At 30.4% G+C, this 19,796-nt stretch overlaps 1 protein-coding gene across 3 annotated transcripts in view; it reads right to left on the reverse strand.

Moving 5' to 3' along the window:
* The window catches only part of LOC130663566 (filamin-A), a 31,644-nt gene extending 16,082 nt beyond the window's left edge, over window positions 1–15,562 (reverse strand). Inside the window, exons 1-10 of one of the 3 annotated variants that reach the window (XM_057462852.1) lie at window positions 15,217–15,562; window positions 9,177–9,526; window positions 8,939–9,066; window positions 8,785–8,799; window positions 7,935–8,358; window positions 6,905–7,864; window positions 6,444–6,831; window positions 4,529–5,098; window positions 3,824–4,168; window positions 2,590–3,499 (exon numbers count right to left, since the gene is read on the reverse strand). In XM_057462852.1, the coding sequence (XP_057318835.1) occupies window positions 2,590–3,499; window positions 3,824–4,168; window positions 4,529–5,098; window positions 6,444–6,831; window positions 6,905–7,864; window positions 7,935–8,358; window positions 8,785–8,799; window positions 8,939–9,066; window positions 9,177–9,526; window positions 15,217–15,562 (4,436 nt within the window). The remainder of the gene's footprint in view (window positions 1–2,589; window positions 3,500–3,823; window positions 4,169–4,528; window positions 5,099–6,443; window positions 6,832–6,904; window positions 7,865–7,934; window positions 8,359–8,784; window positions 8,800–8,938; window positions 9,067–9,176; window positions 9,527–15,216) is intronic. The other 2 variants (XM_057462853.1, XM_057462854.1) reach the window with 2 other exon arrangements.
* Between the last annotated feature and the right edge of the window lie 4,234 nt (window positions 15,563–19,796).

The following is a 19,796-nucleotide window of genomic DNA, read 5'->3' on the forward strand; positions in this document are numbered from 1 at the left end:
AAGACTGACAATTACGCGGTCTAACCAGGAGATAAATTGGGAATAAATATGAGAACTGTTATTATGAGACCGACTAGGGATTAAACTATAAGAGTCGCACTTTTTTAAAACCTCGATTTCATCAATAAAATTGGTGGTAAAGGCGGCGGAACTTTAAGTTCTTGTGTTGTTTTATTTTTTAAAAAATTTATTTGTATTATTCAAGTGATCAACAAAAGAATAAAATTTATAAAAAATTTATCACGAGTAAATATTAATAATTAGTAAATTTAAATAAATAATTTATTTTTTTCAAAATTTAAATAAAATTTCAAAATGTATGGCAATAATCAGTACACGAGTGATAATAAAAAAAATGCCTTATATATTTATATAAATGCGTTGAAAAATTGTATTTTCCATTAATATTAAATACAATAAATAATCTACTATACTTCCCGCAGTATAAATAATGGGAACATGTCTTATATATTCGTAATATCAACAATAAATAATTCAAAGTACAGTATCACGTTGACATTATAATGTATGGTAATAATCAACAGCGACAATGAGGTAAAATTTTCGGCTAATTGCCAAAAGATCTAAAGTAACAGGGCATAAAACAGCCGGGTAAAGATTAACAAACAGAAGAGAAAACATCATGTTCAATTTACATAGGATGAGAATTAAATTCCGAAGGAAATAGCCAACTAAGTATCATGCAAGTTAATACCGCTCAAGTGAAACGTGTTCGCGTATAATCAGACATGCATTGTCGTAAGTAGATATATATATTTACATAAACATATATGTATGAATATACAATTAGCCTAGTGTACTGTACTATAACTACAGACACTTTGGGTGTTAGATTCTATGAGAGCCAAAAGTAAATGTACGTCTGTCAGCTCCAATAGAATACGTCTGTCAACGTCGGTTCTTTAGCGCTCACTGTCATTATAATACATGTTACAATAAAATTACCATTTACTTATCTCTACTTTGTCTTTACAGCTATCAGTTTATTTTCTTTCTTTTTCTTTTTTTTTTACTACTCTACACCGTGAAAAATCGGGAGTGAATTCGGAGATTACGAATTTTAGTTAAATCAAAATTTACTCCCTCACTCAGAGTTCCGGAGTCAAAAAAATCACTCCGCATACGGAGTAATTCGGAGTGGTCTGGATTTTATTTGAATCCGCATTCATTTCGATTCGGAGTTTTGATACTAAAATAAATTCTCCAGAGTAAATTTCACTCCAGGGAATTAAATAAATAAACAGTCATCCGCTCCGCATTTACTCCGGATTTGAACCATAAAAAATCGGGGCTGAATTTGGAGTGATTACAGATTTTATTTAAATCCAAATTTACTCCTTTATTCGGAGTTCCGGAGTAAAAAAATCACTCTGCTACAAAGTAATTCGGAGTGGTCTGGATTTTATTTAAATCCGCATTCACTTCGATTCGTTTTGATACTAAAATAAATTCCCCGGAGTAAATTTCACTCCAGGGAATTAAATAAATAAACAGTCACCCGCTCTGCATTTACTCCGGATTTAAACCATAAAAAATCGGGAGTAAATTAGAAGATTACGGATTTTATTGACATCCAAATTTACTCCCTCACTCAGAGTTTTGGAGTAAAAAAATCACTCCGCATACGGAGTAAATTTGGAGTTTGTCTTTCCAGCGGAGTGATTTTGAAGTGAACTGGATTTTATTAAAATCCGCATTTACTCTGATTCGGAGTTTTGACATTAAAATAAACTCCCCAGAGTAAATTTCACTCCGAGAGAATTAAATAAATAACCAGTCACTCGCTCCACATTTACTCCGGATTTAATACACGTTTACTCCAAAAAATTTTCACAGTGTACTAATTACCGTTGATTAATAATTATTTCACTGAAAAAAAAAACTTTTAGAATAATTTTAATATTTTTACCACACGAAATCATGATACTAAAAATTGTCTGATATATTTTTGGGGGAAAAATTTTAAGATTTCATTAAAAATAATTTTCCTAAGCGAAGAAATCTTTCAGTTCGAAACATGCTGATCTTTTTTATCGAAATTGTGTAAATAAATTTCGATTTTCTTCTGTCAAAAAAATTAATCTTCAAATCAGATATAAAATTAATAACCCCATAATTTATACCGATTTATTACTCAAGAAAGTATTCATTTTACAAAATTATTTTTTTTCTGTGTAAAATTATGAATGCATTTAAAAAATGATTTATATTTTTTATTTAGAAATTAATTTGTCGTTGCTTGTAATTAATGACATGTGTCATGCAATTATTAATATTTAGGTGAATATATACAAATATATATATATATATATTTATTCTCCAATAAGAAGATGAACGTGTGAGTTCATTTGTGGATACAGGAAGTTATTAAGCGGAAACGAGAGAAAGATAAATGAGCTTCGAATAACAGAAATAAACTCAAAGTTCTAGAAAATTTTTCTCCATTCCAATTAATTATAATTTACACATTTAACATATATTAATATTTTTCAGTGTTCATGTTAATAAATTTATTTAAAAATATAAATCAGTATAAATTTATTATTGAGAATAAAATATGTAACATACCTTCCGGAAGTTGAACGTATGCGACATGTAACAGCACCACGGCCAGCATTTTCAGTGTCCACACTGATACAGTATTCTTCGCCTTGTGCCAAAGTTTGTTGAATGCCCTCTTTTATTTTACACTTATCAGCTTTACCAGTTGACACACTTTGAACATTAACCGGACTTCCGGGTACTTCTTTACCGCCATATTTAACATTTACTTTATAACGACCGCAGTCATCAGGCAAATAAGTCGCTTTGTATTTACCATCACCGATATTTTGAATACTAACTTTACGCGGTACTTGATCTGGTCCAAGTACTTGAACTTCAAGATCCCCGTATCCGGCTTTCGAAGTATCAACGACAAAGTCAACAGGAAAAGAGGCCGTGCATGCTGATGCGACTCCCGGTCCAGACAGAACAACTTTATTGGGTTCAACAGTTGGATTAACTTTGAATGAAAACGGACTTTTAGGTATATCTTGATCACCATAAAGTACACCGACTTGTATATTACTACCGGCAGCAGGTGGTTGATAAGTCACTTCATAAACACCATCGCCGCGATGCTTAATGTCTGGTTTCTGCATCTGACCTTTGTCTGTCTTCAGTTTAATATCCAGCTGTGCAGGGTCACATTTACTGGTGTCCACAACAAATTGCGCTGGAATGCCTTCGCGTATCATCTCGGGTTCCAGTCCAGGACCATAAGCGGTCACATCTTTTGCATCAATACCATTTTCTACTTGGACTTTGAATGGCGATCCAGGTATATGTACCTCCCCGAATTTTATAGCTACGTCATATTCACCAGGTTCTGTTGGCACATACTCGACACTACAAGACCCATCGTAATTATCCGTGCAAGTCATGATTGCTTCACTTGGTCCTTCGATAGCTAAACCCAGTCCTCCATTTCCTGCATCTACAATACGATAATTAAATTCAATAATTTAATTTACAAACGCACTGTAAAAAAATTGGGAGTAAATTCGGATTTTATTTAAACCCAAATTCACTCGGAATTCCGGAGTAAAAAAATCACTCCAGGAGTTTGTTTTTTCACCGGAGTGATCTGGATTTTATTTAAATTCGCATTCACTCCGATTCGGAGTTTTAATTTTAAATTGAACTCTTCGGAGTGAATTTTACTCCGAGGAGATGAAATAAATAAACAGTAATTCGCTCCGGATTTACTCCGCTAATTTTTTACAGTAATGATTTATTTATACAACAAATAAACAATTACCACTTGTTTCAACAGTAAAACGATTTGATTTATTAACAAATCCTTTTTCTAATCCCGGTCCATACGCTTTGCATTTACGTGGGTCGCAAACTCTTTTAACATTTACTGAGAATGGTGATCCAGGAACAGGAACGTTGTCGTAAAGAATATCAATAGTATGACGACCCTCTTCAAAAGGTGTATAGCTAACGCGATAAGTGCCGTCATTTTGCGGGGTAATTATTTTTTCCATTTTACCCCCGCTTGGATTGGTAACAAGACACGACAATTTATTATCATCACCAGGTGTCTTGGGTATCGCTCGTGTGTCAATAGTGAATTCCGTCGGTGTATTAACACTCAAGCCTGTAATTATAAATTTAAAAAAAATTACATATATATTTATTGCAATAAATATAATAATAAATCTAATATACTACACTATTTATATAGCAACGCCAAACATTATAAATTTTATGTAACTTATTAATTAATCAATAATCACTATTATAAAAAAAATACAAGCTGCACACACGTGATTACTTTTTAATTGTAATTAAAAATAAAATATAAAAAATGTATGTAAAAAAAATGGGGTAGTGAATAAAGCGGGTGGGAGGGGTTGGGTTCAATAAATAAAAATATATGTAAGTAAATAAAAAAAAATGTTAAGATAAATAATCATGCATTTTAATCGAGCAGCAAACGTTCCACGCGGCTCCTAACCATGAGGCTTAATGCCATTTCCGGTGACCTTGATCTTGGAGAGATCCGGCTCTGGTGCGATGATGGCTTGAAACGGTGACCCAGGTATATGACGATCATTGAATGTGATATTGATGATGTAATCGCCGGGTTCGGTTGGTAAATAGGCAACCGAACAAGTGCCATCGCCATTGTCCCGGCAATTAATCGCGGCCTCGCAAGGCCCCTCCACAGTGACACCGAGGCCGCCTTGTCCGGCACCGCGTGTGTCAATGACAAACTCTGCTGGCCTGGAGACTAGACCCTGATGAAGACCCGGTCCAGATGCACGGACCTTGGATGGATCGCTGCCGTGAACGCAATTTAAACGGTAAGGTGATGATGTTATTGCTTCGCCGCCAAAACTTATTCCCAACAGGTATTCACCGAGTTCAGTGGGCGTAAAATTAACCAAGTAGCCGTCGTGAGCAGGAATAATATGGGCCTTGACTCTATTACCCGACGGAGTTGTTATAACAACTTGAAAATCAGCCGCCTTGCCAGCCTCCTGGGTTATCACGCGGAATTGCTGGAGACTGTTGACTGGTGCCGCTATAAGTTTCGTTTTTGTTTGCTTTTGCTGTATATTGTATTGTTTTATTTTTCTCAATTTTAATTAGCGTTAATTATTGCTAGTCTATTTTATGTTTATTAATTTATTAATTAATTATTATCATCATCAATTATTAACAAGTGATAAGTAGCGTAAATTTTTGATTTTGCGCATAAATTATTGACGGGAAGCGTCATTTGGGGCAAACTAGCTGTTTGGATTTATTTACAACGGTGGCGCGCAAGCAATTATTTATTAATTAATTATAATTAATAATCAATAATTAATTTTAATCTTTAAGTCAATTTTTTTTGGCTTGTGCACCTCCGATAATGTGTACGTCAGTACTATTAAATTTACACGAGAAAATATTTTTATTTTATTGTAGCAATTCATTTTTTATAAAAAAATTCGAATTTTTAAATTTTGCCACACAAAAAAAAATATTCCTCGTGTGTTAGTGAAATTAATATAAAAATCAGTACCAATAAAAAAAAATCTAATCATCTATTATCAAAAAATCCAAACAATTATTCAAAAGCTAAAAAAAATTTGTTTGCTGTTTTGTAATTTAAAAAAAAAAATTTTTCATAATTTAAATATCGCGTAGATTCTTTAAATTTTAAAGATAAATTTTGTCAAGTTAAATGTAAATTATAATATTTTTAGATTAAGCCAAAGGCTACGTAATCGTACCGAGGAATTTGTGAGATCTGAAAATAAACATCGGCCGAGGGTATACAGGAAAGACGAGCTAATCGTAAACCGGGACAATTCGCGACCTAAATTTATTAAATCTCATTTTGGTTCATCATCATAATAATTATATAAATTTCATTCATTACAATTATTATTACGTCCATTAACACGTAAATTATGCCATTACTTAACCATCTAAAAATATATGACAAAAGTAATTCAGGCTTAAATAATAAAACAATTATTATAATAGTAGTAACAATAATAATAAATTACACCGATATTATGACTTGTGAAAATTAAAAAGTCGCGTGAAAATCTATCATAAATCACCTTGAATTATTTTAGTACTGGCTCGTTACCAGCTCAATAACACGCGGTACATGTTAGTATTATCCTTGTTCATATCCTGAACTTTAAAATATTGTATTACTCAAAAGTATATAAAATATACTTTAGTTTAAAGCAATAAATCATTTGTTAATTACTTCCGGGTATAACTTGGTGACTAATAAACCCGCGAAATCCTAAGATCTATAAATTACAACAATTTACGATTTTAAAACCCACGTCTCTCCCAATTATCGCAGTCTAAATAATCACCGGCGACACAACTAATGAACAGAGTTTTGTTTAAATACTCACTTGGTTCAAGTCCTTCAACTTTTATTTTCGACACGTCAACATGAGGCTGTACATTGACCTTGATAGGACACTGAGGTACTTTTAGACCACCGTAATTAAGATTAACGGTGTATGTACCAGGCTGAGGAGCGACATAATCAACTGTGTAGGTTCCATCTTCATTGTCAGTCAGTGAAATCGGTAGGTCATGACCCTCAGGACTCTTCATAGTAACGTCTAAATCACCGTTACCAGCTTCGCGGCAATCGATATTGAAATGTGTCGGAGTATTTGATTTTATTCCTTTTTCTAAACCAGGACCGAATGCCGCAACCATCGCAGGATTTAACGGTGACGCGACTTTGACGCGATACGGCGATTTTTTCGTAGCAACGCCTCCATAATTTACCTGAACAGACAATAAAATGTCAATAAATCATAAAAATTTCAAATACAATGCATAGATAATTATTATTATTTACCATGATTATGTGCTGAGAGCCAGATGTCGGTGCATAGTGCGCTTGTACAGTACCGTCGTGTTTATTTTCCAGCTTAACTGGCACATCACGTCCCAGTGCATCTTGAATAGTAACGTCCAGTGGAGCTTGTCCAGCTTTTTTGGCGTCGACGATAAAATGCGTGGGCTTATCACGTGCTACGCCTTCAGGTTGAATACCCGGACCGTGGACTTCAACTTTATCCGGATGGAAATCCGCTTCAGGTTGGATTGTTGCGATGTACGGACTCTTTGGAATGTCCTCATTGTCACAAAGTATGTGGACAGCGTATGGTCCTGGTGCTGTTGGTAAATAAGTCACGTCTGCAGTTCCATCGCCATTGTCATGGCAATCAATTTTAGCTTTCGACGGTCCCTCTATTGAAAATCCTAACGCTCCGGTTTCCCCATTTGTATCAACGGTAAATCTAGCGGGATGATTGACCATACCCCCGTGTAATCCAGGACCAAATACGCGTATTGATGATTCTTTATAAGGACCAACATTTACTTCAAATGGTGACTTGGGTATTTCTTTACCGCCGTATGTTATCATCACGACATGTCTGCCTTCTTTTATCGGCAGATAATGACACTTGTAATTGTTATCATCAATTTTATTTATTGTTATGGGTAAATTTACACCTCCTGGACCAATACAACGGGCTTCTGGTATGCCTTCACCCGCATCCTTGGTTATGATAACAAAGTCTGCTATATCTTTAACTCGAACACCATTTGGTAGCAGGCCACGGCCATAAGCGCGGCATTTTTTAGCATCTGATAGCGGCGCAACGTTAACTCCCATAGGACTTTTTGGTATTAATTTACCAGCGAAAAATACATTTACTGAATGCAAACCAGTTACTGGTGACACGTACTCGCATCTCCAAACGTCGGGTGATGTTTGACGTAATTTAACTGGTACAGTTGTTTTAGAACTCTACAAAAAAAAAAATTATTATTAATTTACAATTATAAAAATATATAATCAGTTTAATATTATGTTTAACCTGGGGATCAAGAATGATAACTTCCGGTACTCCACGACCAGCATCTTTTGTAAAAATATCAAAATACGTTGGCCGATTTACTACGACACCGTCGGGTTGCAGACCCGGACCACTGGCAGTTACTTTACTCGGGTCACCTGGAACTCCTTCGACCGCAACAGTGTAAGGACTTTTTGGAATTTCACGACCGCCGTAGAGAACTCGGACCTTGTGAGGTCCCTCGCTCTTAGGAGTATACGACACAGAGTACGTAAGATTCCTGTCGTTATTAAAACGGATGTCCACTGGTAATTTATGTCCCTTAGCGTCATCGACCGTTACTTCAACGTCGCCTTTGCCAGCTGAAAATGTTTCGACGGTGAAATTTGCTGGCGCATTGACTATCGGTCCCTTAGGTTCGATACCCGGTCCGTAGGCGCGTACTCTAAAATATTATTGTAGAAAAAAAATATAAGATATTTAAATAATTATTATTTATTGGAGTAATTAAGTTACTATTCCTTCGTCCACACTAAAAAAAATCCGCATTAATATTGCCAGTCGGTTACAAGCGTTAAACAATCCGTTGTTTTTAATAATTATAATTACCACACGCTTGCACACCAGCTAATTTTATTAAAGTAAAACTAAAACTTAATTTATTAATTTTTAAAAATTATTATCATACGTTCGTCGAGTTAGATATATATTCAAACATTAATATTTATTAGAATGAAGGCGTAATATTTCCCTTTAATTATGAATTATATTTATATATTTTTGTTGTTGTTTATGTATGAATGTCACTACGGCAATGATTAATGCGTAAATCAATAATTAACAAAATAAATACTTTCGCATCCCGACTTACCGGGGCGGAGGAACGCTGCGACCAAAAAAATGAAATAAATTATTATTAATTACTTAAATATTTATTTTTTTAATCTATTACTAGTAACTGATAATTAATTTATTTAAAATTAATAATAATAGACAATTATTTTGGGTAAAAAAAAATAATTTACCTGTTGGGATTAGTACGCGCACGTAAAGGTGCGCCGGTTTTCAATTTAGCATTAGGGTACTGCGATAAATAAGTCATCATTGACAGCTCATCAACATTTGGATTGACCATTTCCTCAGGACTTATAAGCTAGGAGGTAAAAAAAAATTTAATGACTTCCTAGTTGATAGTTATGATCATGACTCACCCGCATGTTATGTGTAATATAAATAATAGTTTAAAAAATAAAAATAATGAACCTGTGGTATGTTGAGCCAGTCATCAGCGAGACTCATTGCCTCGGAGGCGTTTTGTACGGCATCCTTGGGGTTCCAGTCAGGCCAGTCCGGACACAAACCTGGTGCGACTGCATCAACAAGTGCACCAACGGCTCTGCCATCATTCCAGTCAGATGTAAAGTTATTTATTGGTAGTTCAGGTAATTTTGCTTGGATCCAGTGCATCAATCTCTGTTTGGGAGTCGCGCCTTTCTGTGCTTCCTCTGTGTCGTCGTAATCCCACATGGGCATTGAAATTGAATAGTGGAGAATTAGGGTCCATATTAATCCAAGTATCAGTTTAAGCTTACAGTCAACGATGTCTGATGAGTCTGCAATATAAAAAATATATATGTATATATAGATATTTATGTATACTATGAATTGTACTCGTTTGAATCGCGTTTAAATATACAAGAATTTTATATAAATTCAGATACTTAAAACGTGAATTTTAATTATAAAATTTTTTACTACAGTTTTATTAATTTAATTTTTTAATTAATTAAAATATAGGGTATAAGTAAATGAGTGAATGTCAGGCATGCGACAATTTATAAATTTTGAATAAATAAATTAATTAATTAAAATAATGAAATTTAAAAAAATGCGCGTACTGATTTTTCATTTATCTAAAGACGTATTTTTTAATTTTTAGTCTAATTAGGGTAAGAGCACCAGTACCCAACCCCTAATCAGTAGCCGGTCATATACTTTAAGATTGGCTCAAAATATATATAGATATTTAACATGAGGTGGCTGGCAATTGGTTTGGGGCTGGGTACAGGTGCTCTTACCCTACATTTTATTTATTTATTCAAAAATTTTTAAATTGACAGCTACATTGACACTCATTAGAGGTAAAGTTTTTGGCAAGTTTTGGATGATAGTAAAGTTAGCAGACATCTGACAATTTTTGAAATTTTTGAAATAATAAATTAAAATGTTTCTAAAATAAAAATAAAAAAATGCATGTCTAGACATTTCAAAATTCAGTAGATGCATTTTTTAAAAAGTTTATAAATTCAATTATTTAATTTTTTTGAATGTAATTTAAAAATTTTCGTATGTCTGCTACATTTACATTCGTAAGTTTTGATGATCCTGAAGTTAACAGACAATTGATAATTTTCGGGTTTTTTTTTCAACGGTTTAATTAAAAAAAAAAAAAAAACTAAAAAAATGCACATGTCGAAAATCAAAAAAATTATAGGTGCAATTTTTTCAAGTATTTTTTTTTTTATAATTCATTATTTTAAAAAAAGTCCAAAAGTTATTAGACGTCGGCTAACTTCAGTATCATAAGTTTTGGACATTTTAAAAATTTAAATAAAATGTGTAAAGTATAATGTTCAAAAATAGAGCAGTAGTCAAAAATGATACTTCTAATCAATTAATTATTAAAATTTAATTTTTTAATGTAATTAATATTATTTTTTTATTATTATTAGTCATACTATCTGATATATGTCAGTATAGTATTCCTTTATATATTCTTAGAAACATAATATAAAAATACAAAAGTACGTGGGTGTACATAAAAGTATGACAGTAAAACTGATGTGGAAATAGAATTAAATATATACACGTGTCTTCGACTCACATTTAATCTCTGAATCATACAATTAAACTAAAAACATTTGAATATTTCAAGATCAATGACTCAATGACTGAATACATATATATATTATTTATATATATTTTTTAAAATCAGGCCGATATCCTCATTTTACATCAGACTAAAATACTACTATCAAAAAAATAAAACTAAAAATTGATATCGCTCCAGTATAAAATATAAATTTAAAAAATTTGAGTACTAATTAATTAGAGTAAACACCTGATATAAATCACTTGGCGGCCGATTGATGTAAATAAGTAGTGCGTTCAAAGCGATAAGAGACGTAACAGTTTTATTTTTATTGGAAGATTTAAAATCTGAGAGATCATACCCGAGTATTGTAAGAGCTACAGGTGGATTTTTAGTTGTATGAGAAAGAGAGAAGATAAAAAAAGATAGAGAACTCTAACGAGTTTCAGAAAGAAGACGAGAGTGCCCAAGCGATTCATACCAGTTATTTTAAGCAATTACCAACCGATGACGTCATAAACTTCTTAAACGTAACTGACACATCTATTCATTAATATTATCACGAGTTTTTTTTTCTACTCAATACCAGTTGATAAATCAATCGCATGTATTTTTTTTATATCGACTTAAAGTTGAAATAATTATCACAAATTTAATGCCGATGTACCAAAGAATTAAAATATTAAATTTTAAAAATAAATGTAATTTTAATTTTATGTAAACAAGTTACATAAATTAGTTTATCATATTTTAAAACTTTGATAAACAAATTAAATGTTCTACTTTTAATTATGTAGATATGAGTATGAAGAATTGGTACATTTATATTTATCGGTGATAAAAAAATAATAATTAAAGAGACTTGTGTCATTATATTTTAAAATGAAAGCCGTAGGAGCTATTGCTCCAATTAATAAATCATAAATTTACATGCCCAGTTGCCTGTCACACCCAATTTAAATAGTTTTTTTTATTATCAACTTCTTTATTTATTTTTACGTTCCACGCACTAACGTCTTTGTAATTTTAAAATATAAACCACTAATTACTTAAAAATTTTTTTACAAAATTAATTGACTTTCAAAAAAATTATCCTGACGTTACCAGAAAATTAACAATTTTTGGATTTTTTTTTTCAACAAATCAATTGCAAAAAAAAAACTAAAAATATGCATGTGTAGAAAATTTCGAAAGCTACAGGTGCAATTTTTTCATATATTTTTTTTTTTATAATTTATCGTTAAAAAAAAAGTTTAAAAATTATCAGACGTCGGCTGACTCGAGTGTCATCTATGACACTAAAGCCAGAAGACAATTAACAATTTTCGGATTTTTTTTTTCAACAAATAAATGGCAAAAAAAAAACTAAAAATATGCACATCTAGGAAATTTAAAAAACTACAGGTGCAATTTTTTCAAATATTTTTTTTTTTATAATTTATCGTTAAAAAAAAACGTTGAAAAATTATCAGACGTCGGCTGACTCGAGTGTCATCTATGACACTGAAGCCAGAAGACAATTAACAATTTTCGGATTTTTTTTTTTCAACAAATCAATTGCAAAAAAAAAAAAACTAAAAATATGCATGTGTAGGAAATTTAAAAAGCTACAGGTGCAATTTTTTAAAATATTTTTTTTTTATAATTTATCGTTAAAAAAAAAGTTTAAAAATTATCAGACGTCGGCTGACTCGAGTGTCATCTTACATTTTATTTATTTATTATAAAATTTCCAATTGTCGGTCACATTCACACTCATTTAAAAAATATGTAATGGTAATATTTTATTGACAACTGATATTATCTACACTATTGTTGAGTGTAATACAATATTAGCTTTTGTTTAATGTAAGGAACTAGTTTGCGATCATCGTAGCATGAAGTAATTTTTAAAAATGACCCTCAATGGATGCTCTATAAATTGTAAAATAATGTGAATAAAAATAAAAAAAATTTATAAGAGGATCAAGAGGCACTTGAATGTTATTTTATTAATCGACCACCGTGTTAAGAAGTATTTTATTATGCATGTACACAAGACTATCATATAGAGTTTTAAAATACTCTTGAGATAAAATGCAAATAATAAAATAAACTCTGTTGAAATCGGTCAATAAACTCAACCACCAGTTGTCGATTTATTTGATTGATCATCTGTAATTCGATTCACAAATTTACTCAAGTTATTAAGATTAAATTTACATTTTTAAATTCGACTTATATTATTTAAAAAACAAATTTGAGCTAAAAAATAAATTAAGAATTTAAATTAAATATTTTTTTAATAATAATTAGAAATTATTATTAATAGTAGAGTATAAATAAAAGTGTGTGAACGTCTGATATAATGGATGACATCAGTGTCCGTTTGTCTCATCGATGACGATACAATGCATATAAACTCATTGGCTTATAACTTGACAGTTAACTTTCTCACACGTTAGATAACTAAAAATAAAATGATACTCAAGTTAACCGACGTTTAATCATTTTTTGAATTTTTTCAGACGATAAATTGTAAAAAAAAAGGACTTTAAAAAATTGCACATATAGTTTTTAAAATTTTTTACTGCATATTTTTATTTTTTTTTTTTTTGTAATTGAATTGTTGGAAAAAATCCAAAATTTGTTAATTGTCTACTAATTTTAAGATCATATTCATTATTTTAATTTAAATATTTACACTGTAAAAAAATATGATACTGAAGTTAGCAGACAATTGTCAATTTTTGAATTTTTTTTCAACAAATCATTTAAAAGAAAAAACAAAAAAAAATTTGCACGTATAGAAAATTAAAAAAACTCTAAGTGCAACTTTTTAAATATTTTTTTTTTTCTTGAGTCCATCATTTTGATAAATATCAAAAAAATATGAGACGTCGACTAACTTCAGCATCATGAAAAAATTGTGAGTGAATTTGGATTTAATTTCAATCCGCATCTACTCTGACCCATAATTTTAACTTTAACTTAAACTCTTTTCTGGAGTTAATTTCACTCCTCAGGAAATTAAATAACTAAAAAATCATCTGCTCCGCATTTACTCCGGATTTTATCCACGTTCACTCCGAAAATTTTTAATTGCCTACTAATTTCAGAATCAAAAAATTGCTAGTACTAAGTGTAATTTAAATATTTACACTGAAAAAATTGGGAGTGAATTCGAATTTACTCCACCCTGAGCTCCAGAGTCAAAAATCACATGGAGTAAAAAGAAATATTTCTTCAAATGAGTAATTTCGGAGTTATGTCGATTTTATTTCAATCCGCATTTACTCTGACCCGTAATTTTAACGTTAAAATGACCTCCTCTCTGGAGTAAATAAATAAAAAATCATCCGCTCTGCATTTACTCCGGATTTAATCAGAAAATTTTGTAGCTCTGTATCTATTACTTGAATAAAAAAAACTAATCTGTTTGTCCCCAAGTTATGTTCAATGAGTCATACAGTAATTAATAATCAACACGAAGACAGCATCATCAAGACAACAACAATCATCATGATCGTAATCGTCATCACGTTTATTATAATCATTATTTTTGAGCAGACTTTGGCTAAGAGAAAGTGGGCGTTCTTGTTGACCGTTACAAGGTCACGTCTGGCTAGATGCCTGCAATTTTAAAATTATTTTATCACCGATATTGTCTCTAGACAATCAAATTATCCCAAAATTATTAAATTACATCCCTGTCATCCCAGTCCTACCTTAAAAAAAATAAAGTCGCCCAAAATTTGACTAAATAAATAAATTAAATTAAATTGAATTAAATCAAATCAAATAAAAAAAAAATAATTCTCATATCTACATTAACATATATATATATATTTAGCTATTACGAAATACGAAATAATAATTTGATAAGACTTACATATAATAAATGTAAGAATGTTTACGTCCGCAAAAGATTTTAAAGTTATCGCGGTTTAAAATGCGCGCGACTCTTGCGCGGATGCAGTCAGCAAGGATCCACTGAGCCAATGATTTTTTTTTATTTCCCAATCCTCTAAATTTTATATAATTCATTATCTACAATCAGGCAAATAAATTTACTCACATTTTAAATTCCAATTAATAAATTTTAATCACTTGAGTTTAAATATTTTTTGAATTTAAAAAAAACTTAATAATTCATGAGTATTTAAAATATGAACAATAGAACAGGTTACGAGTAAAGAATTTCAAGGATCAGTGTCCTTGTGTATACTGTAGCTATAGTAAGTCTTAAATTCCGGTATGCCCGGGTTACAAAACAAAATCGATTAATCGTATCGCTATTCGATAACGCGGTTTAAACTTTTTTTATTATTTATTTAATTACACAGAAAGGCAATTAAATAAAAATCATCTGGTAAAACTTGATGGTGTCCTTGATAACTAACGATAAATAATATAACATAAATATACATATATATATACATATAAACTTACCGATATTAACAATACGTATGCCTTCATCGTCGAGGAATTTCAAAGCGACAGCAACATTTTCCAGTTTTTGAGATCTAAAGTTCGGTCTCTTGTTGTGTTTCGGCAGACGTTTTTGTGACAAAACTTCTAGCAGATTTACGAGATTCAGACCATCAGATAGATCACATTCCAGGTCATCAATATATTTATTTATTGATTTCAAATGTTTGTTTGCCCATCTTGTGAATGTGTTCTGCTGTATCCTTTTCCACTGTGCATCCTCTGCTAATTCCCGCTCAAACATTTCGTTCTCGTCTTCCTCCACGTTGGAGTTCTCACTCCTGACTGACTTATCATTCTCATTCATTTTATCGCCGGCGTGGTATGAACACGAGGCAACACTCTATACTCTCGCTATCTAGCCTTTAGCTAGTGTACGTATATTCTTTTTAAATGGAGATGGTGATGGTGATGGTGATGGTGATGGTGTTGGTAGGTATGGTGATGGAACTATTGCTATGTGGATCTCCAAGTAGTGGGGCAATGGAGTGGAGACTGTAGACTTGTATATATTTATTTTTTTTTTTCCTTTTTTATTTTTTTATAGTAAAGACTCCAGTCGATGATGATGATGATGATGATGCTGCTACTGCTGTCTATATCGGCCTGTGGGTCAGTATGAGTCACAAGCCGCAGAAGGTATTCCTCATCCAAGGTATTCTTTAAAGTCTAGATTCCTTTTATTTATTTGTTTATTTATTTTTTTTCGTTTTCAGTGAATTCCCTCCTGGGATTTAGTTTTTTTGCTGACCCGGCGTTTGCGTGCGTTCCTGTTTCAATTCTGCGCGCGCAAACGTTTTTGTTGATTGCAAATATATATTTTTTTTAAAAATACGGGTTTAGTCGGCGGGATGTTCGATATAAATTTTATCCGAGCGATAGTTCCCGATGGGAAATTGCTGGAGCTGAAAAATATAAATAAATTTAATTATATTTTTAGAAAATAAATTTGTTTTTTTTTTTAGACCCAGTAACTGGGACGATATTCGGTGAAATTTAGTCTAGTTTTGGAGTTTGTTATTAAAGTTTTAGTTTTTTTTGACTTTGTTAGTTTAAAGATTAAGGATATGGACGTTTACTTTAATCGGCTGTTTACTTTATTTGTCACTTATCGTTTTTAGTCACGTTCTTGGTAATATTTTATTTTGGCTCAGTTATTTATTCGTAATATCGTAAATATTTTGACAATTGTTTCTATTCCGGTTTTATGTAAAAATTATTTCATAAATTTTAAATATCAATGACATTTTTTTTTTAAATTTAAAATAAAAATTTAATTTTAAATTTTTATGGTAAAAATAATTTTGTTTTGTTATAAAAATAAATGAGATATTGAATGAAGGTCAGACTAAAATAATAACTGATAATTTTTGATAATTATTTATTTATAAAATATCAAAATGACTTTAGTTTTTTATCTTTAAGACACCGATGATTTGTTCTTTGATAATGAAGGCAGTGGACTCTTGACAATTTATTTAAATTTACTTCAAAAAATTAAATAACAATAAAAATAAATTTCAAAAATAAATACGAAGGCTTCAAAAATTTTTGTTGTAATATCAAATAATTTTTACGAATTAAAAAATTTCCAGACGTCAAATTTTGTAACAGTGAATTATCAATAAAATTTGATTACTTGTACTTTTAATAAATAAAAATATGTTCACTGACGCATTAAAAACGTCAACGGAGCACAAATTTCGCGGCTAGAATCACACATGGAAACACAAATTCCCACAAACATAAACCAGCATACGTGAGTTTTATTTGAAAAAAGTAAATTTGCCAGCAGACAAATCACAAAAATAAACATATCGCAATGCAAGAACGCAAAAAAAAAACATAAATATATCTCGTTACTCATACATTGAGATATTGCTATATTTTATCTAAAAAAATCTCAAACTATTGGTAAGTTTTCACTCGTCAATATTTCACTCACAATTTTGGAGCACAAAAAAATTACGACTATAAAGTTAGCGGACATCTGAAAAATTTTAAAACTTTGAAATAATAAAATAAAATTTTTATAAAAAAATGCATGTTTAGAGAATTCAAAAATCAGTGCATGCATTTTTTAAAATTTAATTATTTAATTTTTTGTCTGGTACATTTACACTGATAAAAATTTCAAAAATTACCTTTTTAAAAAAATATAAAAAATCACAATTTCAAAGCACGCGCGATTTCTTCTCCGCAGTATAGAAGAATAATTAATTAAAGATCACAGAATTTTACAAGAGCTGCTTGAAGATTAAAAGATAATGGCACTTAATACTTTAAGTAGATTTGTTTTAATGAAAAAAGCTCTCGAGAAATGACGGCGTGGTCGTTGTCGTCGTCGATATTTAAAAACCGTTTAACATGCGTCTTCGTAACGGAGGCAAAAGCAGGTCTGAGTTAAGTTCTCCAAGAATAGTACTTGGTAGCTCACGTTAAAGCTTCTGTAACACCCCCCGCACTTGACAATTTTACCCCGAAACATTGATATTGGATAGGAGGGGAATGAAACCGAGCTATATATACACAGACGATCTTTCTTCTCTACCACACGCAAATTCACTTAATATAAGATTTTATATCGAGATGAAGAAGGAGCCAATGTTACAAAAACAAAGCGCATTCATTATTCATCTCTTGGTTCTAAAAAAAAATAACAATCATATTTATATTTTATAATAATAACATTTTTATATAAATAAATTGTTGAGTAATGACTTGAATTGTTGAGCAATTTCGTTTTAGTAAACAATCTACGGTAAAAAAATTAACATGTAAAAAAAATTTTTTCTGATATGTATCAATTACAATTTGATATTAATTATGTATTTAAGTTGATTACGAAGAATAATTTTGACAGGAATAATTTGACGGAACTCCAAAAAAAAGATCTGCATATTTTGAACTGAGCTCAGATTTTTTCGATTAAGAAAATTGTTTTGAATAAAATTTTCAAATTTTTGCACTAATGTGAAAAAAAGTTCTTTACGCAAATGTTCAAAAATTGAGAGAATTCTGAACTTTAGGGTAAACATTTTTGAAACTGAAGACTTCTGCGCGTTCTTTATTTTTTTGAGCAAAAATAATTTGATTTCACAATTTTTTGGGTTTGAAGAACAAAAAAAAAAGGAATTAATTAGGAAGTAAGAACATTTACGACTTTTACTAGAATTATTCAGGTATGAGTAAAAAAAAAATGATTTGAAAATATTTCTGATCATTTTTTGACTAAAAATTTTTTATGATACTGAAGTTAGCAGACGTCAAATAATTTTTGGATTTTCTTTTAGACGGTAAAGTTGAAAAAAAAAAAATTTGAAAAAATTGCACCTGTAATTTTTAAAATTTTCTACATGCGCATATTTTTATTCTTTAATTTTTTTTTAAATTTACCGTCTAAAAGAAAATCCAAAAATTATTAGACGTCTGCTAACTTCAGTATCACGATATGATCCTGAAGTTAGCAGACGTCTAATAATTTTTGGATTTTCTTTTAGACGGTAAATTTAAAAAAAAAAAAAATTAGAAAAAATTGCACCTGTAGTTTTTTAAATTTTCTGCATGTGCATATTTTTATTTTTTATTTTTTTGTAATTGATTTGTTGAAAAAAAAATAAAAAAATTTTAAATTGTCTGCTAACTTCAAGATCATAAATTTTTTCACTTCTGATTATTTTTGTTCCAAAATTTTTCAACTAAAAGTTCAAAATTCTATCAATTTCAGAAGTTCGTTGTCCGGAACGTTTTTGAAAATTTTTTTGGGAAATACAATATTTCTAAAATTTATTTTTTCTCTCACTGTAATATAGTTTAGTTTAATAAATTTTAATTTATAATTTTTAAAGTAAAAGTAAATACATGACCCGGTCTGGCCCATGGACTTATTCATCAGATTATGGTTTGTCTGACGAAATCATTTACCTTCATAAGCACATTTTAAATTGCAAACCGTATATGGTTATAGTCTTCTAATAAAGTAACTTGTATTAAACATTTAACACATTGATAAGTCTATAAATACATCGAAAAAAAAAAAATCTTGAGGAGTAAAAACTTTTTTTACTATGGCCGAGTTTCGCTCTTTACCATATGAGGTAAAATAAAAATAAATAATTACAATTCTTATTTTAAATTTACACAAAATTAATTAAAAAAAAAAAAAAAAATTAATTATTGTTGCATTGAACTGATAAAAAAAATATTTTCCGAGGAAAAATTTTTTAGCTCCTTGTTATTGTAAGCTGAGTCATAGAGAAAATATTTCTTTTGAAATAGTAGTTTTTTGAAGAGAATGAAAAGTGAATGTGCATCTTATACCTGAGAAAAGATTATCCCCGGGCTATTTATCAAAACATACACGCGCTAGTTGAAGATTCAAATATTTAAACGAAACGAAACGAATGAAATTTTAAAAGACCTAACGGATGATTAATTTATTGATTATTTATGAATATGATACTAAAAGATTTAAGATATTTATATTTTTACTAAAGTTATATATTATTATTATTTTTTTTTTAAATAATTGTTTGCTTTTG

Source organism: Microplitis mediator, chromosome 2 (assembly GCF_029852145.1).
Source record: "Microplitis mediator isolate UGA2020A chromosome 2, iyMicMedi2.1, whole genome shotgun sequence".
NCBI lineage: Eukaryota > Metazoa > Arthropoda > Insecta > Hymenoptera > Braconidae > Microplitis > Microplitis mediator.